Below are 27,139 nucleotides of genomic sequence, written 5' to 3'. Positions count from 1 at the left end.
AGGCTTCCGGGAACGCTGGAGCAAAAGGCCAAACAGACCAGGCCGGGTTAGAGAAGTCAATGAGATTAGTGAAACTTTCTTAATTAGTTAATTTTCTGAAAATCTAAAAGGCACAACCTAGATTCGAGTTAATGTCTTAAGTAGTTTAACATGTTATTACTCCAACCTCATGAAAGTGACAAACTGACACGTTATCATTTTCGTCAAAAAACAACTTTATATCAACGGAGTACTTCTGATTTGCGGCGTGCACATGCGCAGTTAGGCGCCAGGCGACCCTTAGACCAGATTCGTTGATTCTGCTCGCTAACGTCGCCATTACACATCGCCTACATGCGTGATCGGGGATTTCTATTGGAGAAACCGTTTCGGACTATCTTCATACTGTACTGTCTTTGATTATATATCAGGGGTGGAGATGGGATGAGGGGAAATGAAGGAACAGACGTCGTTTCAAAGCATCAATGAGTAGATGGAAGAAACACACACAACAACCATTTGTTTACATCGATTCAGAAAGCTTAAATTCGTTCGACGTAATGAACTACAGCTCCCACAAACCATTGCAGAATTAGCCCTTTCCGGGTTCTTCGAACTTGCTAGTTATCAGCTGAAAGCATAAGGTGAGGATGGGACTTAACTTTGATCACAAGTCATTTACTACGCGGAGAAAAACAGTGCAGACTTAGTATAAAACTGTCATATGAAACCAGATCCGTGTATTAAACTGCTTTTGGGTGCTTTCACCTGGCAAAAAGTAGGCATTTTTTACTTGGACGGGAAGCTAGCTAGCAGAGACAACATGTGGAAAGCTGTGTTCTGTTGACAAACCAAACAATCCAAATCCATGAGTCTATGCCAATGATGTATGATCTATGCATGCAATACTTCTATTCAATACTGCAAATGATTCCGCTAGCTATTTATCTTCCATTCTGCAGTGTTGAGAGTAGCTAATCTATACTGTCTGGTAGTTATGGTTATAAGATCGACCCGGTGGTATGTTTCTCATACTGTTCTCTGACCTGTGTGTGTGCGCCAGGTGGATGTGTGTTCCGTTGGTGAGCAGCGATGCCCCTGGAGGTGAAATGGCCGTTCCCACAGTGCCCGCAGCTGGCCTGGAAGGTGACCAGCACCCTGGTCATGGGCATGGTGGGCTCATACAGCTACTTCTGGACCAGTGAGTCACCACACACACTAGGGCTGCACCAGCACCCTGGACAAAATATCCAAATCGTTTTTTTGTTTTGGCTAGATATTGCAATTATGAATTGCGATTTTCAAAGACTTGGGTTAAACTTGGTCAAATCAAGTGTCAGGATAGACAACATCTTCTACAATGAGATCATATGAATGAATAAATCAAATCGGATTGTATTTGTCACATGAGCCGAATACAACAGGACCTTACAGTGAAATGCTAACTGAATACAAAACCAAATGAAACAAATCATTTCCAACATTGTTATAGGCTACATATAATAGATTATTACACCTACATATAATAGATTATTACACCTACATATAATAGATTATTACACCTACATATAATAGATTATTACACCTACATATAATAGATTATTACACCTACATATAATAGATTATTACACCATATAATAGATTATTACTACATATAATAGATTATTACACCATATAATACATATAATAGATTATTACACCTACATATAATAGATTATTACACCTACATATAATAGATTATTACACCTACATATAATAGATTATTACACCTACATATAATAGATTATTACACCTACATATAATAGATTATTACACCTACATATAATAGATTATTACACCTACATATAATAGATTATTACACCTACATATAATAGATTATTACATTTGGTATTTTTTCATGATCATCAAAATATAGTGTGCTATAAGTGCAGCAGTTATTCATTCATTAACTAATACCATTATAAAGCCCCTTCTCTCTTCACCAGCATCTAACTGAGGTGTAAAGCCCCTTCTCTCTTCACCAGCATCTAACTGAGGTGTAAAGCCCCTTCTCTCCTCACCAGCATCTAACTGCGTGCTCTAAGCAGGGACACTTGCGAATTAAAATGTTTATTTTTCTGAGAACATGTTCTCATTTGCAGCAACGACCTGGGGAATAGTTACAGAATAGATGTAGGGGGATGAAAGAGCCAATTGTAAACTGGGGATTATTAGGTGACCATGATGGTTTGAGGACCAGATTGGGAATTTAGCGAGGACACCGGGGTTAACACCCCTACTCTTACAATAAGTGCCATCGCATCTTTAATGACATCAGAGAGTCAGGACACCCGTTTAACGTCCCATCCGAAAGACGGCACCCTACACAGGGCAGTGTCCCCAATCACTTCCCTGGGGCATTGGGATATTTTTTTTAGACCAGAGGAAAGAGTGCCTCCTACTGGCCCTCCAACACCACTTCCAGCAGCATCTGGTCTCCCATCCAGGGACTGACCAGGACCAACCCTGCTTAGCTTCAGAAGCAAGCCAGCAGTGGTATGCAGGGTGGTATGCTGCTGGCGATTGGTCAGCATGCTATGCAGCGTGAATTCGATTAATCGTGCCACCCTAACACACTCTTTCTCTCTCTTCTCTCTCTCTAGAGTATCTGAACTGTATTACGGTTCATAATCAGGATGTTCTATTTGACCTGATAGACCAACGTCCACCTGACACACCCCTCATCACACTGTCCAATCACCAGTCCTGTATGGACGACCCACACCTCTGGGGTAAGGACACACACATTACAATGGAGTGATTCCATATGAAACCCGGGCAAAAAAAGACAGTGAGGATTTTCACCAAATGTAGTCCATAGAATGGTCCTTTGGGGGAAGGATTGTTGACATATATTTCACATTTGTATCTATAAGCATAATTGAGATTTTTTTTAATCAAAGTTGGAGATTTTGGCCTTCTGTTTTTCATTTTTTTTTGTGTGTTACAGCCTGAATTTAAAATGGATTAAAAAATGTTTGTGTCACTGGCCTACACACAATACCCCATAATGTCAAAGTGGAATTATGTTTTTTTGAAATGTTCACAAATTAATAAAATTGAAAAGCTGAAAGGTCTTGAGTCTTAAGTATTCAACCCCTTTCTTATTTATAAATACGTTTGAGTAAAGATTTGCTTAACAAGTCACATAATAACTTGCATGAATCACTCTGTGTGCAATAATAGTATTTAACATGATATCTTTATGACTACCTCATCTCTGTACCCCACATATACAATTTTCTGTGAGGTCCCTCAGTCGGAGTCAATTTCACACAGATTCAAACACAAAGACCAGTGAGGTTTTCCAATACCTCACAAAGAAGGGCATCTATTGGTAGATGGGGAAAAAAAATGGGGAAATTTAAAACAAAAGCAGACATTGAATATCCCTTTGAGCATGGTGAAGTTATTAATTACACTTTGGATGGTGTATCACTACCTCCAGTCACTACAAAGACACAGGCGTCCTTCCTAACCCAGTTGCTGGAGAGGAAGGAAACCCCTCAGGGATTTCACCATGAGGCCAATGGTGACTTTAAAACAGTTAGAGTTTAATAGCTGTAATAGGAGAAAACTGAGGATGGATCAACAACATTGTAGTTGCTCCACAATACTGACATAAATGACAGAGTGAAAAGAAGGAAGTCTGTACAGAATACAACTATAACAAATCATGCATCCTGTTTGCAACAAGCCAATAAAGTAATACTGCAAAAAATGTGGCAAAGAAATTAACTGTCCTGAATACAAAGTGTTATGTTTGGGGCAAACACAACACATCACTGAGTAACACTCTTCATATTTTCGAGAGTGGTGGTGGCTGCATCATGTTATGGGTATGCTTGTCATCGGCAAGGACTAGGTAGTTAAAAAAATATATATGTATCTTTTTTTTGAGCTAAGCACAGGCAAAATCCTAGAGGAAAACCTGGTCCAGTCTGCTTTCCACCAGTCACTGGGAGACCAATTCACCTATCAGCAGGACAATAACCTAAAACACGCCAAGGCCAAGACAACATTGAATGTTCCTGAGTGGCCTGGTTACAGTTTTGATTGAAATCTGCTTGAAAATCTATTGCAAGACTTGAAAATGGCTGTCCAGCAATGATCAACAACCAACTTGACAGAGCTTGAAGAATTTTGAAAACAATGAGCAAATATTGTAAAATCCAGGTATGGAAAGATCTTAGACTTTCCCAGAAAGACTCGCAGTCTGCCAAATGTGATTCTAACATATTGAATCAGAGGGTTGAATACTTATCTAATCAAGATAGTGTTTTTAAAGTATTTTTTTTACAAATGTTAGAATTGTTAGCAGTTGGTGTTACTCTTCAACAACCCAAACAGGGAGATCACAACAGTGACATCAGTGTCACATCACTAGAGGGATATCTTCAACCACCAACTTACCATCCTGAGACAAGGCTGATTATAGCCCACAAAGATCTCCGCCATGGCACAACCCAAAGGGGGGCGCCAACCCAGACAGGAAGATCACAACAGTGAATCAACCCACTCAAGTGACGCACCCCTCCTAGGGACGGTATGAAAGAGCCCTAGTAAGCCAGTGACTCAGCCCCTGTAATATGGTTAGAGGCAGAGAATCCCAGTGGAAAGAGGGGAACTGGCCAGGCAGAGACAGCAAGGGCGGTTCGTTGCTCCAGAGCCTTTCCGTTCACCTTCACACTCCTGGGCCAGACTACACTCAATCATATGACCCACTGAAGAGATGAGTCTTCAGTAAAGACTTAATGGTTGAGACCAAGTTTGCGTCTCTGACATGGGTAGGCAGACCGTTCCATAAAAATGGAGCTCTATAGGAGAAAGCCCTGCCTCCAGCTGTTTGCTTAGAAATTCTAGGGACAATTAGGAGGCCTGCGTGTTGTGACCGTAGCGTACATGTAGGTATGTACGGCAGGACCAAATCAGAGAGATAGGTAGGAGCAAGCCCATGTAATGCTTTGTAGGTTAGCAGTAAAACCTTGAAATCAGCCCTTGCCATGACAGAAAGCCAGTGTAGGGAGGCTAGCACTGGAGTAATATGATCACATTTTTTGGTTCTAGTCAGGATTCTAGCAGCCGTGTTTAGCACTAACTGAAGTTTATTTAGAGCTTTATCCGGGTAGCCGGAAAATAGAGCATTGCAGTAGTCTAACCTAGAAGTGACAAAAGCATGGATAAATTTTTCTGCATCATTTTTGGACAGAAAGTTTCTGATTTTTGCAATGTTACGTAGATGGAAAAAAGCTGTCCTTGAAATGGTCTTGATATGTTCTTCAAAAGAGAGATCAGGATCCAGAGTAACGCCGAGGTCCTTCACAATTTTATTTGAGACGACTGTACAACCATTAAGATTAATTGTCAGATTCAACAGAAGATCTCTTTGTTTAAGTTTAAAAGTAGAAAGTTTGCAGCCATCCACTTCCTTATGTCTGAAACACAGGCTTCTAGCGAGGGCAATTTTGGGGCTTCACCATGTTTCATTGAAATGTACAGCTGTGTGTCATCTGCATAGCAGTGAAAGTTACAGTTGATTTGTCAGAGGACAAACCATTCACAGAGACAAACTGATATCTTTCCGACAGATAAGATCTAAACCAGGCCAGAACATGTCCGTGTAGACCAATTTGGGTTTCTAATCTCTCCAAAAGAATGTGGTGATCGATGGTATCAAAAGCAGCACTAAGGTCTAGGACCACGAGGACAGATGCACCTTCACAAGTGCCGTCTCAGTGCTATGATGGGGTCTAAAACCAGACTGAAGCATTTCGTATACATTGTTTGTCTTCAGGAAGGCAGTAAGTTGCTGCGCAACAGCCTTTTCTAAAAAATTTGAGAGGAATGGAAGATTCGATATAGGCCAATAGTTTTTAAAATATTTTCTGGGTCAAGGTTTTGGCTTTTTCAAGAGAGGCTATATTACTGCCATTTTTAGTGAGTTTGGTACACATCCGGTGGATAGAGAGCCGTTTATTATGTTCAACATAGGAGGGCCAAGCACAGGAAGCAGCTCTTTCAGTAGTTTAGTTGGAATAGGGTCCAGTATGCAGCTTGAAGGTTTAGAGGCCATGATTATTTTCATCATTGTGTCAAGAGATATAGTACTAAAACACTTGAGCGTCTCTCTTGATCCTAGGTCCTGGCAGAGTTGTGCAGACTCAGGACAACTGAGGTTTGAAGGAATACGCAGATTTAAAGAGGAGTCTGTAATTTGCTTTCTAATAATCATGATCTTTTCCTCAAAGAAGTTCTTGAATTTATCACTGCTAAAGTGAAAGTCATCCTCTCTTGGGGAATGCTGCTTTTTAGTTAGCTTTGCGACAGTATCAAAAAGGAATTTCGGATTGTTCTTATTTTCCTCAATTAAGTTAGAAAAATAGGATGATCGAGCAGCAGTAAGGGCTCTTCGGTACTGCACGGTACCGTCTTTCCAAGCTAGTCGGAAGACTTCCAGTTTGGTGTGGCGCCATTTCCGTTCCAATTTTCTGGAAGCTTGCTTCAGAGCTTGGGTATTTTCTGTATACCAGGGAGATAGTTTCTTATGACAAATGTTTTTAGTTTTTAGGGGTGCAACTGCTCTTAGGGTATTGCGCAAGGTTAAATTGAGATCCTCAGTTAGGTGGTTAACTGATTTTTGTCCTCTGGCGTCCTTGGGTAGGCAGAGGGAATCTGGAAGGACATCAAGGAATCTTTGTGTTGTCTGTGAATTTATAGCACGACTTTTGATGTTCCTTGGTTGGGGTCTGAGCAGATTATTTGTTGCAATTGCAAATGTAATAAAATGGTGGTCCGATAGTCCAGGATTATGAGGAAAAACATTAAGATCCACAACATTTATTCCATGGGACAAAACTAGGTCCAGCGTATGACTGTGACAATGAGTGGGTCCAGAGACATGTTGGACAAAACCCACTGAGTCGATGATGGCTCAGAAAGCCTTTTGGAGTGGGTCTGTGGACTTTTCCATGTGAATATTAAAGTCACCAAAGATTAGAATATTATCTGCTATGACTACAAGGTCCGATAGGAATTCAGGGAAGTCAGTGAGGAACGCTGTATATGGCCCAGGAGGCCTGTAAACAGTAGCTATAAAAAGTGATTGAGTAGGCTGCATAGATTTCATGACTAGAAGCTCAAAAGACGAAAACGTCATTTTTTTTTTTGTAAATTGAAATTTGCTATCGTAAATGTTAGCAACACCTCCGCCTTTGCGGGATGCACGGGGGATATGGTCACTAGTGTAGCCAGGAGGTGAGGCCTCATTTAACACAGTCAATTCATCAGGCTTAAGCCATGTTTCAGTCAGGCCAATCACATCAAGATTATGATCAGTGATTAGTTCATTGACTATAATTGCCTTTGAAGTGAGGGATCTAACATTAAGTAGCCCTATTTTGAGATGTGAGGTATCATGATCTCTTTCAATAATGACAGGAATAGAGGAGGTCTTTATCCCAGTGAGATTGCTAAGGCGAACACCGCCATGTTTAGTTTTGCCCAACCTAGGTCGAGGCACAGACACGGTCTCAATGGTGATAGCTGAGCTACACTGCACTGCACTGACTGTGCTAGTGGCAGACTCCACTATGCTGGCAGGCTGGCTAACAGCCTGCACCCTATTTCATTGGGGAGCTACAGGAGTTAGAGCCCTGTCTATGTTGGTAGATAAGATGAGAGCACCCCTCCAGCTAGGATGGTGTCCGTCACTCCTCAGCAGGCCAGGCTTGGTCTGTCCCAGAAAGAGGAGTTAGAGCCCTGTCTATGTTACAAGGGCAAATGTTATTAATCAGTGACTGAAATTTCACCCTACATGTTATTCACTTCCGGACTTGGAAAGTGCTCAAAGCGTTGTTGTAGAACGCCTCTCTGAATAACGGTCGTTGGTTTTGGCTTAACTGTGTTGGGGGAAAAGAAAGATGTGACCCAGCATAGTATCCCATCTGTTCACATCCTGCAAATCACCAGCAGAGGGCGACCATTTTGAATCCATTTCCCATCCACTCTTTTGGGAATGCTTACTAATTGGATCAGAAGTCTCAAAGTAACAGAGACCCCACTCTAGATCTTTGCCTGTAGACTATATAATTTGCAACAATATATTGAAAACTTTTGTCAAATCCAAGATGGTATATTTTCAATATTCATGTTTACATTTTTAAATATTCCCTCTCCTCTCTCTCCAACAGGAGTTCTGAGACTCAGACACCTCTGGAACTTCAACAAGATGCGCTGGTGAGTGATGCTGTGTTTATTAAGTGTCCATGCATATACTCATGTTTTTATTGTTGTTGTTGTTGGCTTGAGAAGAAAAACCACTTAAATCTTTGATCTTCTTTAGCACACTAATCCACTTACACCGTTTAAGCTAGAAACGCCGTTCAAACGTGGATACTGGTCTCACTTGAGTTGCTTGTGATATATTTTCTATATTCTAAATCTCCCCAGTGTGACATCATCACTGACTACATGGTATAAAAAAAATAAATTTAGAAATCTATATTATTCAATTATTGCACCCACACTGCTCGCACGCAACAACAAGTGGGCTAAAATAGAGGTCAGTTCTATTTGTGAAGGAGATCGCGCTGCAAGTTCTGCCTCTCCCATCTCCTCATTGGTTTATAGAAGCAGGTACCCACCTGCCATCTCCTCATTGGTTATACCCAAGTCCTGCCTCTCCCATCTCCTCATTGGTTTATAGAAGCAGGTACCCACCTGCCATCTCCTCATTGGTTATACCCAAGTCCTGCCTCTCCCATCTCCTCATTGGTTTATAGAAGCAGGTACCCACCTGCCATCTCCTCATTGGTTATACCCAAGTCCTGCCTCTCCCATCTCCTCATTGGTTATACCCAAGTCCTGCCTCTCCCATCTCCTCATTGGTTATACCCACGTGGGTGACTGAAAGACGAACGTGGTCAGTGGTGGTAATGCACCTAATTCATGAAAGTTGCCAATCGCAATATAAAGTCAAGAGAAGAAAAAGCCTGGAAGGAGGAGAGATGACTAGAAACGATTCGGTTGACCGTTTTATGTGTGGATTAATTGGCGGAGTAGAGGACCTTGTGCATTTCAGGTAAAATAACAACTCAACTCAATGTTTATATCCCAGGACAAATTAGCTAGCAAGTGCAAGCTAGCTAGCTATATTGCCATAAATGTTTAATGCTTTTCGACCTGTCCCCAAATTAATGTAATTGGTTCAGAGTTTGTTTTGATATTTTAACCTGCATGTCGTGATCGTTTGGTGTGTGGGGGGGGGGGGGGGGGGGGGGCGGACAAAATAAATGTATGCACGATGGCGCGCAGCCGGTTTGGGTTCCATGTTAAACAAACCGAGCATATGAAATCTTCCTCGACTTCTCTGCTTTTAAAATCTGTCTGCAGAACAAAAATGTTATGATAAAAAGTTACCACTGTTTTAGTGAATGCATCAACAACATTTTCTGTAACTTTTTCTAAACAACTGACATTGTTAGCACCAGCAAGTTAGACAAAAAGTTAGTGTATGACATTTGTCTACTTCTCTGCCATTCAGATCTGTATACGGAACAAAAATACACGGATCTAACTTTTAGTAGTACAGCAATATTCTTAGGATGTCTGGTGTGAACCATTCTCTTGAGGCCATACCACAGCATCTCAATTGGGTTAAGGTCAGGACTCTCACTAGGCCACTCCAGAAGGCATATTTTCTTCTGTTGAAGCCATTCTGTTTTCTGTGTTTTGGGTTGTTGTCCTGTTGCATCACCCAACTTCTGTTGAGCTTCAATTGGCGGACAGATAGCCTTACATTCTCCTGCAAAATGTCTGAATAAACTTGGAAATTCATTTTTCCGTCGATGATAGCTAGTTGTCCAGGCCCTGAGGTAGCAAAGCAGCCCCAAACCACGATGCTCCCTCCACCATACTTTACAGCTGGGATGAGGTTTTGATGTTGCTGTGCCTCTTTTTCTCCACACATAGTGTTGTGTGTTCCTTCCAAACAACTCAACTACAGTTTCATCTGTCCACAGAATATTTTGCCAGTAGCGATGTGGAACATCCAGGTGCTCTTTTGCGAACTTCAGACGTGCAGCAATATTTTTGGGGGACAGCAGTGGCTTCTTCCGTGGTGTCCTCCCATGAACACCATTCTTGTTTAGTGTTTTACGTATCATAGACTCGTCAACAGAGATGTTTGCATGTTCCAGAGATTTCTGTAAGTCTTTAGCTGACACTCTAGGATTCTTCTTAACCTCATTGAGCATTCTGCACTGTGTTCTTGCAGTCATCTTTTCAGGATGGCCACTCCTAGGGAGAGTAGCAACAGTGCTGAACGTTCTCAATTTATAAACATAGCAGCAGCTACTCTTCCTGGGGTTTATTATGGATCCCCATTAGGTCCTGCCAAGGCAGCAGCTACTCTTCCTGGGGTTTATTATGGATCCCCATTAGTTCCTGCCAAGGCAGCAGCTACTCTTCCTGGGGTTTATTATGGATCCCCATTAGTTCCTGCCAAGGCAGCAGCTACTCTTCCTGGGGTTTATTATGGATCCCCATTAGTTCCTGCCAAGGCAGCAGCTACTCTTCCTGGGGTTTATTATGGATCCCCCTTAGTTCCTGCCAAGGCAGCAGCTACTCTTCCTGGGGATCTGGCAAAATTAAGGCAGTTATATAATTTAAAAAACATTACAATACATTTTTTACAGAATTCACAAAACATTGTGTGCCCTCAGTCCTCAAATCTAATTTCACTGCTTAGATCAGTTACCTGATGTGGAATAGAGTTCCATGTAGTCATGGCTCTATGTAGTACTGTGGAATAGAGTTCCATGTAGTCATGGCTCTATGTAGTACTGTGGAATAGAGTTCCATGTAGTCATGGCTCTATGTAGTACTGTGGAATAGAGTTCCATGTAGTCATGGCTCTATGTAGTACTGTGTGCCTCCCATAATCTGTTCTGGACTTGGGGACTGTGAAGAGACCTCTGGTGGCATGTCTTGTGGGGTATGGATGGGTGTCTAAGCTGTGTGTTAGTAGTTTAAACAGACCTCTGGTGGCATGTCTTGTGGGGTATGGATGGGTGTCTGAGCTGTGTGTTAGTAGTTTAAACAGACCTCTGGTGGCATGTCTTGTGGGGTATGTATGGGTGTCTAAGCTGTGTGCTAGTAGTTTAGACAGACCTCTGGTAGCATGTCTTGTGGGGTATGTATGGGTGTCTGAGCTGTGTGTTAGTAGTTTAAACAGACCTCTGGTAGCATGTCTTGTGGGGTATGTATGGGTGTCTGAGCTAGTAGTTTAAACAGACAGCTTGGTACCTTCAGCTTGTCAACACCTATTACATTTGCATAAAATAACTCACCAACAGTAACTCTTGGACTGTTCTGCTAGACACCAAACCAACTTTCCCATGTTCAGGATATAATATCCTGTCAATCAATCGATTCTTCACCAGCATGCACCCCACATTTTCTTCATGAAATTTACTTTTCTATTTTTTTTTTTTAACTTCAGTTGGATGAATTGTGTGTCAGTCTTGTTTCTGATTGGACAGTATGTGATCTGTCTGGTTTCTGATTGGACAGGACTCCGGCTGCGTCGGACATCTGTTTCACCAAAGAGTTACACTCCAGATTCTTCAGCAGAGGGAAGTGTATTCCCGTCTGCAGAGGTGAGGATGGGAGGCAGAGGGAGAGGGACTGTGGGGCACAGGAGATTGGTGGCACCTTCATTTGGGAGGACATGCTCAGATTTTTTACCAGTCACAAATGTATTACTAGTAAGAGGTAATGTGATATTTTGTTTTCATTTCAATTTCAATTTTTGTGACCCGGAGGTTACCGTGGTAACGTGACGAGTCATGTTTGTGAGAGTCCGACTAGTAGCAGTGTTTTTAAAAATATATTTTATATTTTTATATTAACCCTTTCTACCCTCGACTTTTTCCTCTTCAGAAGACAAAAATAGCCTTTTGTTTTTACAGCTTGTTTGTTCCATTAGAAAGTATTCAGAGCCCTTGACTTTTTCCACATTTTGTTATGTTGCACAATAATTCTAAATTGGATTAAAAATATATATTTATTCTCATCAATCTACACAAAATAATGACAAAGCGAAAACAGTTTTTTAGAAAGCAGATACCTTAGTTACATAACTATTCAGACCCTTTGCTATGAGACCCGAAATTGAGCTCAGGTGCTTCCTGCTTCCATTGATCATCCTTGAGATGTTTCTACAACTTGATTGGAGTCCACCTGTGGTAAATTTAATTGATTGGACATGTTTTGGAAAGGCACACACCTGCCTATATAAGTGCATGTCTGAGCTAAAACCAAGCCATGAGGTCGAAGGAATTCAGCAATCGGGGGAGAAGGACCCGATGGTCACTCTGACAGAGCTCCAGAGTTTCTCTGTGGGGATGGGAGAAGCTTCCAGAAGGACAACCATCTCTGCAGCACTCCACCAATCACGCCTTTATGGTATTGGCCAGACGGAAGCCACTCCTCAGTAAAAGACACATGACAGCCCGCTTGGAGTTTGCCAAAAGCATCTAAAGGACTCTAAGTCCATGAGAAACAAGATTCAATGGTCTGAAGAAATACAGTTTTAACTCTTTGGCCTTAATGCCAAGTGTCACATCTGAAGGAAACCTGGCATCATCCCTACAGTGAAGCATGGTGGTGGCAGCGTCATGCTGTGGGAATGTTTTTCAGCAGCAGGGACTGGAAGACTAGTCAGAATCAAGGAAAAGATAAACGGAGCAAAGAACAGAGAGATCCTTGATGAAAACTTGCTTCAGAGCGCTCAGGACCACAGACTGGGGAGAAGGTTCACCTTCTAACAGGACAACGACCCTAAGCACACAGCCAAGACAACGCAGGAGTCTTTGATTGTCCTTAAGTGGCCCAGCCAGAGTCCGGACTTGAACCTGATCAAACATCTCTGGAGAGACCTGAAAATAGCTGTGCAGCGACACTCCTCATCCAACCTGACAGAGCTGGAGAGGATCTGCAGAGAAGAATGGGAGTAACTCCCCAAATACAGGTGTGCCAAGCTTGTAGCGTCATACCCAAGAAGACTGGAGGCTGTAATGTTTTTCTTTGCTAAGAGGTGTGCTTGTCTCTCCATGTGTTTCTCTTTTATATATTGGTGTGCCTGTGTCTCCTAGGTGATGGGGTGTATCAGAAAGGCATGGACTTTCTTCTGGAGAAGCTGAATGGAGGAGACTGGGTACACATCTTCCCAGAGGGTACGATCTCTCTCGCTCTGTGTGTTATAGGGGGAAAGTCCTCTACTGAAACTGAAACTCTCTTTTCTCTCAGGGAAAGTCAACATGACTGAGGAGTTTATACGGCTGAAATGGGGTGAGTTACCTCCGTTTGTCTTCCGGTGTGTCAGTACTGAAGGTCAGGGGTGCAAAGTCGTCACTTTTCGGCAATATTTGCCGTTTTGATCTCAAAATAGGTCATCCACATGAATCGTGAAGATCCATAAAAAAACATGTTTGTTTATAAAGGAGAGGCCCAGAGTGGATCAGCCCTTGTGGGATCACTACCTTCTCTCACCAGAGTGGATCACCTGTTGTGGGATCACTACCTTCTCTCACCAAGTTAATGACTGAAGTTAATGACTGAGCACAGAATGCATCCGACAAATAGAATATCAGAGTTCAGAATGAGAATATCAGAGTGATGTCATAGGTCCTACCAGAGTGATGTCATATCAGAGTGATGTCATGGGTCTTACCAGAGTGATGTCATATCAGAGTGATGTCATGGGTCTTACCAGAGTGATGTCATATCAGAGTGATGTCATAGGTCCTACCAGAGTGATGTCATATCAGAGTGATGTCATGGGTCCTACCAGAGTGATGTCATATCAGAGTGATGTCATAGGTCCTACCAGAGTGATGTCATATCAGAGTGATGTCATGGGTCTTACCAGAGTAGAGTGATGTCATGGGTCTTACCAGAGTGATGTCATATCAGAGTGATGTCATAGGTCCTACCAGAGTGATGTCATATCAGAGTGATGTCATATCAGAGTGATGTCATGGGTCCTACCAGAGTGATGTCATATCAGAGTGATGTCATAGGTCCTACCAGAGTGATGTCATATCAGAGTGATGTCATGGGTCTTACCAGAGTGATGTCATATCAGAGTGATGTCATGGGTCTTACCAGAGTGATGTCATATCAGAATAAGAATATCAGAGTGATGTCATATCAGAGTGATGTCATGTCATATGAGAATATCAAATCAAATCAAATTTATTTATATAGCCCTTCGTACATCAGCTGATATCTCAAAGTGCTGTACAGAAACCCAGCCTAAAACCCCAAACAGGAAGCAATGCAGGTGTAGAAGCACAGAGTGATGTCATATGAGAATATCAGAGTCATATCAGATATGTCATATCAAAATGAGAATACCAGAGTGATATATTATATTATATATTACTGCATTATATATCACTGCACTGTTGGAGCTAGAAACACAATCATTATATATTACTGACTGTTGGAGCTAGAAACACAAACATTATATATTACTGACTGTTGGAGCTACTGTAGAAACACAATCATTATATATTACTGACTGTTGGAGCTACTGTAGAAACACAATCATTATATATTACTGACTGTTGGAGCTAGAAACACAATCATTATATATTACTGACTGTTGGAGCTAGAAACACAATCATTATATATTACTGACTGTTGGAGCTACTGTAGAAACACAATCATTATATATTATTGACTGTTGGAGCTAGAAACACAAGCATTATATATTACTGACTGTTGGAACTAGAAACACAAGCATTATATATTACTGACTGTTGGAGCTAGAAACACAAGCATTATATATTACTGACTGTTGGAGCTAGAAACACAAGCATTATATATTACTGTACTGTTGGAGCTAGAAACACAAGCATTATATATTACTGTACTGTTGGAGCTAGAAACACAAGCATTATATATTACTGACTGTTGGAGCTACTGTAGAAACACAAGCATTATATATTACTGACTGTTGGAGCTACTGTAGAAACACAAGCATTATATATTACTGACTGTTGGAGCTACTGTAGAAACACAAGCATTATATATTACTGACTGTTGGAGCTAGAAACACAAGCATTATATATTACTGACTGTTGGAGCTAGAAACACAAGCATTATATATTACTGACTGTTGGAGCTACTGTAGAAACACAATCATTATATATTACTGACTGTTGGAGCTAGAAACACAAGCATTATATATTACTGACTGTTGGAGCTACTGTAGAAACACAAGCATTATATATTACTGACTGTTGGAGCTAGAAACACAATCATTATATATTACTGACTGTTGGAGCTACTGTAGAAACACAATCATTATATATTACTGACTGTTGGAGCTAGAAACACAAGCATTATATATTACTGACTGTTGGAGCTACTGTAGAAACACAATCATTAGACTCATTTCGCTTTAACTGCGATAACATCTGCTAATCTGTGCACGTATAAACGTTGATTTGTGTTTCAGGTGTCGGCCGTCTGATAGCAGAGTGTTCCCTCAACCCTGTTATTCTCCCTGTGTGGCATGTAGGTGAGTTACACCCCCCCCCCCACACACACACACACACACACATACCATACCCCCCACACACACACACACACACCATACACACACACCATACCCCCCCACACACACACACACACACCATACACACACACACCATGCACACACACGCACCCCACCCCACCCCCCCCCCACACACACACACACCATGCCCCCCCCCACACACACACACCTCCCCACACACACACACACACCATGCACACACGTTCTAACTTGTGTTCAATATTCCTGGCTCAGGTATGAGCGATGTCTTGCCCAATGAGCGACCCTACATCCCTCGTACTGGACAGGTGATAACAAACAACACACACACTGGACAGAGACTCTCTCTCACACACACACACTGGACGGATTCACACACACACACACTGGACAGAGATTCTCTCTCTCTCTCTCACACACACACACTGGACAGAGACTCTCTCTCTCTCACACACACACACACACACACACACACACACTGGACAGAGACTCTCTCTCTCACACACACACACACACACACACACACACACACACACACACACACACACACACACTGGACAGAGACTCTCTCTCACACACACACACACACACTGGACAGAGACTCTCTCACACACACACACACACACACACACACACTGGACAGAGACTCTCTCACACACACACACACACACACACACACACACACACACACACACACACACACTGGACAGAGACTCTCTCTCACACACACACACACACACACACACACACACTGGACAGAGACTCTCTCACACACACACACACACACACACACACACACACTGGACAGAGACTCTCTCTCTCACACACACTGGACAGAGACTCTCTCTCACACACACACACACACACACACACACACACACACACACACACACACACACACACACACACACACACACACACACACACACACATGCCACACAGGGAGAATAACAGGGTTGAGGGAACACTCTGCTATCAGACGGCACACACACACACACACACACACACACACACACTGGACAGAGACTCTCTCTCTCACACACACACTGGACGGATTCACACACACACACACACACACACACACACACACACACACACACACACACACACACACACACTGGACAGAGATAGAGAGACACACATACACCCTGACCTCTAACCCTTAACCTCTAATGCCTGACCTCTGTGTTGTAGAGAATCACAGTCCTGATAGGGAATCCATTTACAGTCAAAGATCTTCTGGAGTCTCTCCGACAACAGCAGAAGAGCCAGGTGAACAGACACACACACACACACACACACACACACACACACACACACACACACACTGGGGTAGGACTAAAGACAGTACACACAGTACACACCTAATAAGTACCTAGGTGTCTGGCTAGACTGCAAACTCTCCTTCCAGACTCACATCAAACATCTCCAATCGAAAATCAAATCAAGAGTCGGCTTTCTATTCCGCAACAAAGCCTCCTTCACTCACGCCGCCAAGCTTACCCTAGTAAAACTGACTATCCTACCGATCCTCGATTTCGGCGATGTCATCTACAAAATGGCTTCCAACACTCTACTCAGCAAACTGGATGCAGTCTATCATAGTGCCATCTGTTTTGTCACCAAAGCACCTTATACCACCCACCACTGCGACTTGTATGCTCTAGTCGGCTGGCCCTCGCTACATATTCGTCGCCAGACCCACTGGCTCCAGGTCATCTACAAGTCCATGCTAGGTAAAGCTCCGCCTTATCTCAGTTCACTGGTCGTGATGGCAACACCCACCCGTAGCACGCGGTCCAGCAGGTGTATCTCACTGATCATCCCTAAAGCCAACACCTCATTTGGCCGCCTTTCGTTCCAGTACTCTGCTGCCTGTGACTGGAACGAACTGCAAAAATCGCTGAAGTTGGAGACTTTTATCTCCCTACCAACTTTAAACATCAGCTATCCGAGCAGCTAACCGATCGCTGCAGCTGTACATAGTCTATCGGTAAATAGCCCACCCATTTTCACCTACCTCATTCCCATACTGTTTTTATACTGTTTTTTTTATTTATTTATTTACTTTTCTGCTCTTTTGCACACCAGTATCTCTACCTGTACATGACCATCTGATCATTTATCACTCCAGTGTTAATCTGCAAAATTGTATTATTCGCCTACCTCCTCATGCCTTTTGCACACATTGTATATAGACTCCCCTTTTTTTCTACTGTGTTATTGACTTGTTAATTGTTTACTCCATGTGTAACTCTGTGTTGTCTGTTCACACTGCTATGCTTTATCTTGGCCAGGTCGCAGTTGCAAATGAGAACCTGTTCTCAACTAGCCTACCTGGTTAAATAAAGGTGTTCTCAACTAGCCTACCTGGTTAAATAAAGGTGTTCTCAACTAGCCTACCTGGTTAAATAAAGGTGTTCTCAACTAGCCTACCTGGTTAAATAAAGGTGTTCTCAACTGGCCTACCTGGTTAAATAAAGGTGTTCTCAACTGGCCTACCTGGTTAAATAAAGGTGTTCTCAACTAGCCTACCTGGTTAAATAAAGGTGTTCTCAACTAGCCTACCTGGTTAAATAAAGGTGTTCTCAACTAGCCTACCTGGTTAAATAAAGGTGTTCTCAACTAGCCTACCTGGTTAAATAAAGGTGTTCTCAACTAGCCTACCTGGTTAAATAAAGGTGTTCTCAACTGGCCTACCTGGTTAAATAAAGGTGTTCTCAACTGGCCTACCTGGTTAAATAAAGGTGTTCTCAACTAGCCTACCTGGTTAAATAAAGGTGTTCTCAACTGGCCTACCTGGTTAGATAAAGGTGTTCTCAACTAGCCTACCTGGTTAAATAAAGGTGTTCTCAACTAGCCTACCTGGTTAAATAAAGGTGTTCTCAACTAGCCTACCTGGTTAGATAAAGGTGTTCTCAACTGGCCTACCTGGTTAAATAAAGGTGTTCTCAACTAGCCTACCTGGTTAAATAAAGGTGTTCTCAACTGGCCTACCTGGTTAAATAAAGGTGAAATAAAAAAAATTAAAAAAAAGGACTAGAGACAGTACGCACTGGGTTAGGACTAAAGACAGTACACACTGGGTTAGGACTAAAGACAGTACGCACTGGGTTAGGACTAAAGACAGTACACACTGGGTTAGGACTAAAGACAGTACACACTGGGTTAGGACTAAAGACAGTACGCACTGGGTTAGGACTAAAGACAGTACACACTGGGTTAGGACTAAAGACAGTACACACTGGGTTAGGACTAAAGACAGTACACACTGGGTTAGGACTAAAGACAGTACGCACTGGGTTAGGACTAAAGACAGTACACACTGGGTTAGGACTAAAGACAGTACGCACTGGGTTAGGACTAAAGACAGTACACACTGGGTTAGGACTAAAGACAGTACACACTGGGGTAGGACTAAAGACAGTACACACTGGGTTAGGACTAAAGACAGTACACACTGGGTTAGGACTAAAGACAGTACACACTGGGTTAGGACTAAAGACAGTACACACTGGGTTAGGACTAAAGACAGTACGCACTGGGTTAGGACTAGAGACAGTACGCACTGGGTTAGGACTAAAGACAGTACACACTGGGTTAGGACTAAAGACAGTACACACTGGGTTAGGACTAGAGACAGTACACACTGGGTTAGGACTAGAGACAGTACACACTGGGTTAGGACTAAAGACAGTACACACTGGGGTAGGACTAAAGACAGTACACACTGGGGTAGGACTAAAGACAGTACGCACTGGGGTAGGACTAGAGACAGTACGTACTGGGGTAGGACTAGAGACAGTACGTACTGGGTTAGGACTAAAGACAGTACACACTGGGGTAGGACTAGAGACAGTACACACTGGGTTAGGACTAGAGACAGTACACACTGGGTTAGGACTAGAGACAGTACACACTGGGTTAGGACTAGAGACAGTACGTACTGGGGTAGGACTAAAGACAGTACACACTGGGTTAGGACTAGAGACAGTACACACTGGGGTAGGACTAGAGACAGTACGTACTGGGGTAGGACTAAAGACAGTACACACTGGGTTAGGACTAAAGACAGTACACACTGGGTTAGGACTAGAGACAGTACACACTGGGTTAGGACTAGAGACAGTACGTACTGGGGTAGGACTAAAGACAGTACACACTGGGTTAGGACTAGAGACAGTACACACTGGGGTAGGACTAGAGACAGTACACACTGGGTTAGGACTAGAGACAGTACACACTGGGTTAGGACTAAAGACAGTACACACTGGGTTAGGACTAGAGACAGTACACACTGGGTTAGGACTAAAGACAGTACACACTGGGTTAGGACTAAAGACAGTACGTACTGGGGTAGGACTAAAGACAGTACACACTGGGTTAGGACTAGAGACAGTACACACTGGGTTAGGACTAAAGACAGTACACACTGGGGTAGGACTAAAGACAGTACACACTGGGGTAGGACTAAAGACAGTACACACTGGGGTAGGACTAAAGACAGTACACACTGGGGTAGGACTAGAGACAGTACGTACTGGGGTAGGACTAGAGACAGTACGTACTGGGTTAGGACTAAAGACAGTACACACTGGGGTAGGACTAGAGACAGTACACACTGGGGTAGGACTAGAGACAGTACGTACTGGGGTAGGACTAAAGACAGTACACACTGGGTTAGGACTAGAGACAGTACACACTGGGGTAGGACTAGAGACAGTACACACTGGGTTAGGACTAAAGACAGTACGCACTGGGGTAGGACTAAAGACAGTACACACTGGGTTAGGACTAAAGACAGTACGCACTGGCTTAGGACTAGAGACAGTACACACTGGGTTAGGACTAAAGACAGTACACACTGGGTTAGGACTAGAGACAGTACGCACTGGGGTAGGACTAGAGACAGTACACACTGGGTTAGGACTAGAGACAGTACGCACTGGGGTAGGACTAGAGACAGTACACACTGGGTTAGGACTAGAGACAGTACACACTGGGTTAGGACTAGAGACAGTACACACTGGGTTAGGACTAAAGACAGTACACACTGGGGTAGGACTAAAGACAGTACACACTGGAGTAGGACTAAAGACAGTACGCACTGGGTTGGGACTAAAGACAGTACGCACTGGGTTAGGACTAAAGACAGTACCCACTGGGGTAGGACTAGAGACAGTACACACTGGGTTAGGACTAAAGACAGTACACACTGGGGTAGGACTAAAGACAGTACACACTGGGGTAGGACTAAAGACAGTACACACTGGGGTACACACATTATGTGACTTGTTAAGTAAGTAAGAACATTTCATACAACATAATTCCACTTTGACATTATGGGGTATTGTGTGTAAGCCAGTGTCGTGTTTCTGTTTTCTTTCAATGGAATCCATTTTAAATTCAGCCGGTAACACAACAATGTGGAGTGTGAGTACTTTCCCCCAGCAGGCAAATCAAGCGCGATGTTTAATGATAGTTCGCTCCGGCATCTTCCCCAATATTTAGTTCGCTCTGGCATCTTCCCCAATATTTAGTTCGCTCTGGCATCTTCCCCAATATTTAGTTCGCTCTGGCATCTTCCCCAATATTTAGTTCGCTCTGGCATCTTCCCCAATATTTAGTTCGCTCCGGCATCTTCCCCAATATTTAGTTCGCTCTGGCATCTTCCCCAATATTTAGTTCGCTCCGGCATCTTCCCCAATATTTAGTTCGCTCCGGGATCTTCCCCAATATTTAGTTCGCTCTGGCATCTTCCCCAATATTTAGTTCGCTCTGGCATCTTCCCCAATATTTAGTTCGCTCTGGCATCTTCCCCAATATTTAGTTCGCTCTGGAATCTTCCCCAATATTTAGTTCGCTCTGGCATCTTCCCAATATTTAGTTCGCTCTGGCATCTTCCCCAATATTTAGTTCGCTCTGGCATCTTCCCCAATATTTAGTTCGCTCTGGCATCTTCCCCAATATTTAGTTCGCTCTGGCATCTTCCCCAATATTTAGTTCGCTCTGGCATCTTCCCCAATATTTAGTTCGCTCTGGCATCTTCCCCAATATTTAGTTCGCTCTGGCATCTTCCCCAATATTTAGTTCGCTCTGGCATCTTCCCCAATATTTAGTTCGCTCTGGCATCTTCCCCAATATTTAGTTCGCTTCGGCATCTTCCCCAATATTTAGTTCGCTCTGGCATCTTCCCCAATATTTAGTTCGCTCTGGAATCTATATGCATCAACAACTACCCTGGGATATGCATTAATAACTACCCTGGGATATGCATCAACAACTACCCTGGGATATGCATCAACAACTACCCTGGGATATGAATCAATAACTACCCTGGGATATGCATCAATAACTACCCTGGGATATGCATCAATAACTACCCTGGGATATGCATCAATAACTACCCTGGGATATGAATCAACAACTACCCTGGGATATGTATCAATAACTACCCTGGCATATGTATCAATAACTACCCTGGGATATGCATCAACAACTACCCTGGGATATGCATCAACAACTACCCTGGGATATGAATCAATAACTACCCTGGGATATGTATCAATAACTACCCTGGGATATGCATCAACAACTACCCTGGGATATGAATCAATAACTACCCTGGGATATGCATCAATAACTACCCTGGGATATGAATCAATAACTACCCTGGGATATGTATCAATAACTACCCTGGGATATGCATCAACAACTACCCTGGGATATGCATCAACAACTACCCTGGGATATGAATCAATAACTACCCTGGGATATGTATCAATAACTACCCTGGGATATGCATCAATAACTACCCTGGGATATGCATCAATAACTACCCTGGGATATGAATCAATAACTACCCTGGGATATGTATCAATAACTACCCTGGGATATGCATCAATAACTACCCTGGGATATGTATCAATAACTACCCTGGGATATGTATCAATAACTACCCTGGGATATGTATCAATAACTACCCTGGGATATACATCAATAACTACCCTGGGATATGCATCAATAACTACCCTGGGAAAGTCCTCTTTAACAACAGACTCCTACATTTCTTCAGTGAAAACAATGTCCCGAGTAAATGTCAAATGGGCTTTTTACCAAAATGGGCGGCAGGGTAGCCTAGTGGTTAGAGCGTTGGACTAGTAACCGAAAGATTGCAAGTTCCAATCCCTGAGCTGACAAGGTAAAAAATCTGTCATTCTGCTCTTGAACAAGGCAGTTAACCCACTGTTCCCCTGAACAAGGCAGTAATAACCCACTGTTCCCCTGAACAAGGCAGTAATAACCCACTGTTCCCCTGAACAAGGCAGTAATAACCCACTGTTCCCCTGAACAAGGCAGTAATAACCCACTGTTCCCCTGAACAAGGCAGTAATAACCCACTGTTCCCCTGAACAAGGCAGTAATAACCCACTGTTCCCCTGAACAAGGCAGTAATAACCCACTGTTCCCCTGAACAAGGCAGTAATAACCCACTGTTCCCCTGAACAAGGCAGTAATAACCCACTGTTCCCCTGAACAAGGCAGTAATAACCCACTGTTCCCCTGAACAAGGCAGTTAACCCACTGTTCCCCTGAACAAGGCAGTAATAACCCACTGTTCCCCTGAACAAGGCAGTAATAACCCACTGTTCCCCTGAACAAGGCAGTTAACCCACTGTTCCCCTGAACAAGGCAGTTAACCCACTGTTCCTGGGCCGTCATTGCTTAAATGACTTGCCTAGTTAAATTAAAAAATAAAATACCCAACAACAGACCACGTATTCACCCTGTACATCCTAATTTGACAAACAAACCAAACCAAATTTTCTTGCAATTATATATATGTTGCCATGTTTTAAATGTGTATTCTTGATATTTGAGTGATAAAAAAATTACAACATTATCTATAGGCTAAAAAGGTCTGTAATGGCTGACAGGACAAGAGGAACTGACGATGTACTACCCAATATAGAAATATCACCTTGTGGATTCTACTGTTACAACTTTAAAGAGTAAGTTTAAATTTACAAAAAAAATACATCAGGTAACTTCCACACAGCTGTGAACGATCTGAGAGACAAGGCAAGAAGGACCTTCCACACAGCTGTGAACGATCTGAGAGACAAGGCAAGAAGGACCTTCCACACAGCTGTGAACGATCTGAGAGACAAGGCAAGAAGGACCTTCCACACAGCTGTGAATGATCTGAGAGACAAGGCAAGAAGGACCTTCCATGCCATCAAAAGGAACTAAAGTTCAACATACCAATTAGGATCTGGCTAAAAATACCTGAATCAGTTATAGAACCCTTTGACCTTTATGGTTGTGAGGTATGGAGTCCACTCACCATTTCAACAGATACAAATACACCTTGTGGAAGAGCGGGGACTGTGAAGTAACACAATCAATAACATACACCCTATACACATGTACACATGGATTTAGTAGATATATGATAGTGGAGTAGGGGCCTGAGGGCACACACTTACTGTGTTGTGAAATCTGTTGTGAATGTAATGTTTTTAAAATGGTATAACTGCCTTAATGTTGCTGGGTCCCAGAAAGAGTAGCTGCTGCCTTGGCAGGAACTAATGGGGATCCATAATAAACCCCACGAAGAGTAGCTGCTGCCTTGGCAGGAACTAATGGGGATCCATAATAAACCCCAGGAAGAGTAGCTGCTGCCTTGGCAGGAACTAATGGGGATCCATAATAAACCCCAGGAAGAGTAGCTGCTGCCTTGACAGGAACTAATGGGGATCCATAATAAACCCCAGGAAGAGTAGCTGCTGCCTTGTCAGGAACTAATGGGGATCCATAATAAACCCCAGGAAGAGTAGCTGCTGCCTTGGCAGGAACTAATGGGGATCCATAATAAACCCCAGGAAGAGTAGCTGCTGCCTTGACAGGAACTAATGGGGATCCATAATAAACCCCAGGAAGAGTAGCTGCTGCCAAGGCAGGAACTAACGGGGATCCATAATAAATGAAAATAACAAAATGGGACAAACACCAAATGTAGATTTTTTCATGCAGAATTCTGTAAAAACATCCCTAGTGTACAACACAAAACCACAAATAATGCAGAGTAGAATTAGTACGATGCCCGTTAATTAGCTAAATCCAGAAAATAAACATTAAATTCTAAAACAAACTAAAAGGAAGTGTTTCCCAAACCTTCCTTAGTAAAGCCCTCACCTACAGAGAGATTCCCCTCAGCCAGCAACACAGAGCCCCAGGACAGCAACACAATTAGACCCAAACCATGAGAAAACAAAAAGATAATTACTTGACACATTGGAAAGAATTAACAACAAACAGAGCAAACTAGAATGCTATTTGGCCCTAAACAGAGAGTACACAGCGGCAGAATACCTGACCACTGTGACTGACCCAAACTTAAGGAAAGCTTTGACTATGTACAGACTCAGTGAGCATAGCCTTGCTATTGAGAAAGGCCGCCGCAGGCAGACATGGCTCTCAAGAGAAGACAGGCTATGTGCTCACTGCCCACAAAATGAGGTGGAAACTGAGCTGCACTTCCTAACCTCCTGCCCAATGTATGAGCATATTAGAGAGACTTCCATGAAGAGATGAGTCTTCAGTAAAGACTTAAAGGTTGAGACCGAGTCTGCGTCTCTCACATGGGTAGGCAGACCGTTCCATAAAAATGGAGCTCTATAGGAGAAAGCCCTGCCTCCAGCTGTTTGCTTAGAAATTCTAGGGACAATTAGGAGGCCTGCATCTTGTGACTGTAGCGTACGTGTAGGTATGTACGGCAGGACCAAATCAGAGAGATGGGTAGGAGCAAGCCCATGTAATGCTTTGTAGGTCAGCAGTAAAACCGTGAAATCAGCCCTAGCCTTAACAGGAAGCCAGTGTAGAGAGGCTAGCACTGCAGTAATATAATCACATTTTTGGTTCTACTCCATCACACAGATGGAGATGAGGAAGGCCCTGACAGATTCCATCCAGGAGGAGTTTCGTAGCCTGCGGACCAAGGCTGAGGCTCTCCACCAGCGGGTACAGACCACGACCTGAGCCCCAGGCTCCAGCCCGGCCTCCACACCTGGCCCCTACCCTAACCTCAGGGTACCAACTCAATATAGAGTGGACAAAGAGACTGACTGTATACTCACACACACAGGAAACTAGATTCACACACACATACCTGTGCCTCATAGTGTGTGCAGTCCAACCTGCTGTCTGATAAACCAGTGGTCACCAATGTGATAATTGCAAGGAGTATCCTGCTATGCACCTCAAAAATCATTCAGTCAACATACAGGCAACGTTGAGAAAACATTGTTCCTTGCTTCATGTTTGAAACCAATTCAACGGGAATGTCCATAGAGCCAATGTTGTGTTTACCAGGCATTTTATCAACCGTCCAGTTCCCTCCCGTGTTATGAAGTTACGTGACATTCACCTCTGTCCCCACGGTAACAGCAGAACTATGAGTAGTAGAGAAGTGTGGTTCCCACAGTAACAACAGAACTATGAGTGGTAGAGAAGTGTGGTTCTCACGGTAACAGCAGAACTATGAGTGGTAGAGAAGTGTGGTTCTCATGGTAACAGCAGAACTATGAGTAGTAAAGAAGTGTGGTTCTCACAGTAACAACAGAACTATGAGTGGTAGAGAAGTGAAATGTGGTTCTGATCCTCTGGCAGCTTAGCAGGAACTGACAATACAGCCAGGAAAAACTACGGGTCCTAATCACAAATCCTTTCACTTTGTGCCCTCAATCTCTCTCTCTATTGCACTCCGTTTCTCTTCCGTTGTCCATCTCTCTCACCCGATCCCTCCTGTTGTACTGTTTCTCTCCCGTTCTCCATCTCTCTCTGTTTCTCTCCCGTTCTCCATCTCTCTCTGTTTCTCTCCCGTTCTCCATCTCTCTCTGTTTCTCTCCCGTTCTCCATCTCTCTCTGTTTCTCTCCCGTTCTCCATCTCTCTCTGTTTCTCTCCCGTTCTCCATCTCTCTCTGTTTCTCTCCCGTTCTCCATCTCTCTGTTTCTCTCCCGTTCTCCATCTCTCTCTGTTTCTCTCCCGTTCTCCATCTCTCTGTTTCTCTCCTGTTCTCCATCTCTCTCTGTTTCTCTCCCGTTCTCCATCTCTCTCTGTTTCTCTCCCGTTCTCCATCTCTCTCTGTTTCTCTCCCCGTTCTCCATCTCTCTCTGTTTCTCTCCCGTTCTCCATCTCTCTCTGTTTCTCTCCCGTTCTCCATCTCTCTCTGTTTCTCTCCCGTTCTCCATCTCTCTCTGTTTCTCTCCCGTTCTCCATCTCTCTCTGTTTCTCTCCCGTTCTCCATCTCTCTTTGTTTCTCTCCCGTTCTCCATCTCTCTCTGTTTCTCTCCCGTTCTCCATCTCTCTCTGTTTCTCTCCCGTTCTCCATCTCTCTCACCCGATCCTTCCTGTTGTACTGTTATCCTCGGTTCAGTCATCTCTGATCTCTATTGATTACATATCTATTACTGTGATTGAAACAATGCCACCAATAAAGTACTGCCTTTTGTTAA

At 43.2% G+C, this 27,139-nt stretch overlaps 1 protein-coding gene across 3 annotated transcripts; it reads left to right on the top strand.

Annotated features, from left to right (window-relative positions):
- On the top strand, positions 1-27,139 carry tafazzin (tafazzin, phospholipid-lysophospholipid transacylase). Of its 3 annotated transcripts, none has more exons than XM_029654848.2 (11): positions 3-623; positions 1,043-1,180; positions 2,622-2,750; positions 8,208-8,253; positions 11,590-11,675; positions 13,173-13,253; positions 13,327-13,368; positions 15,545-15,607; positions 15,878-15,930; positions 16,817-16,894; positions 25,562-27,139. In XM_029654848.2, exons 2-11 carry the CDS (start codon positions 1,072-1,074, stop codon positions 25,661-25,663), a joined length of 789 nt encoding a protein of 262 aa, XP_029510708.1. In that variant the 5' UTR covers positions 3-623; positions 1,043-1,071; the 3' UTR covers positions 25,664-27,139. The 3 variants fall into 3 exon arrangements, with proteins under 3 accessions (XP_029510710.1, XP_029510708.1, XP_029510709.1); XM_029654849.2 differs by lacking the exon at positions 3-623 and adding an exon at positions 672-757; XM_029654850.2 differs by lacking the exon at positions 13,327-13,368 and having other exon boundaries at positions 1-623.

Source organism: Oncorhynchus nerka, linkage group LG7, assembly GCF_034236695.1.
Source record: "Oncorhynchus nerka isolate Pitt River linkage group LG7, Oner_Uvic_2.0, whole genome shotgun sequence".
Classification (NCBI taxonomy): domain Eukaryota; kingdom Metazoa; phylum Chordata; class Actinopteri; order Salmoniformes; family Salmonidae; genus Oncorhynchus; species Oncorhynchus nerka.
The sequence above is the reverse complement of the archived record's forward strand: the minus strand, read 5'-3'. Positions and strand labels throughout refer to the sequence as shown.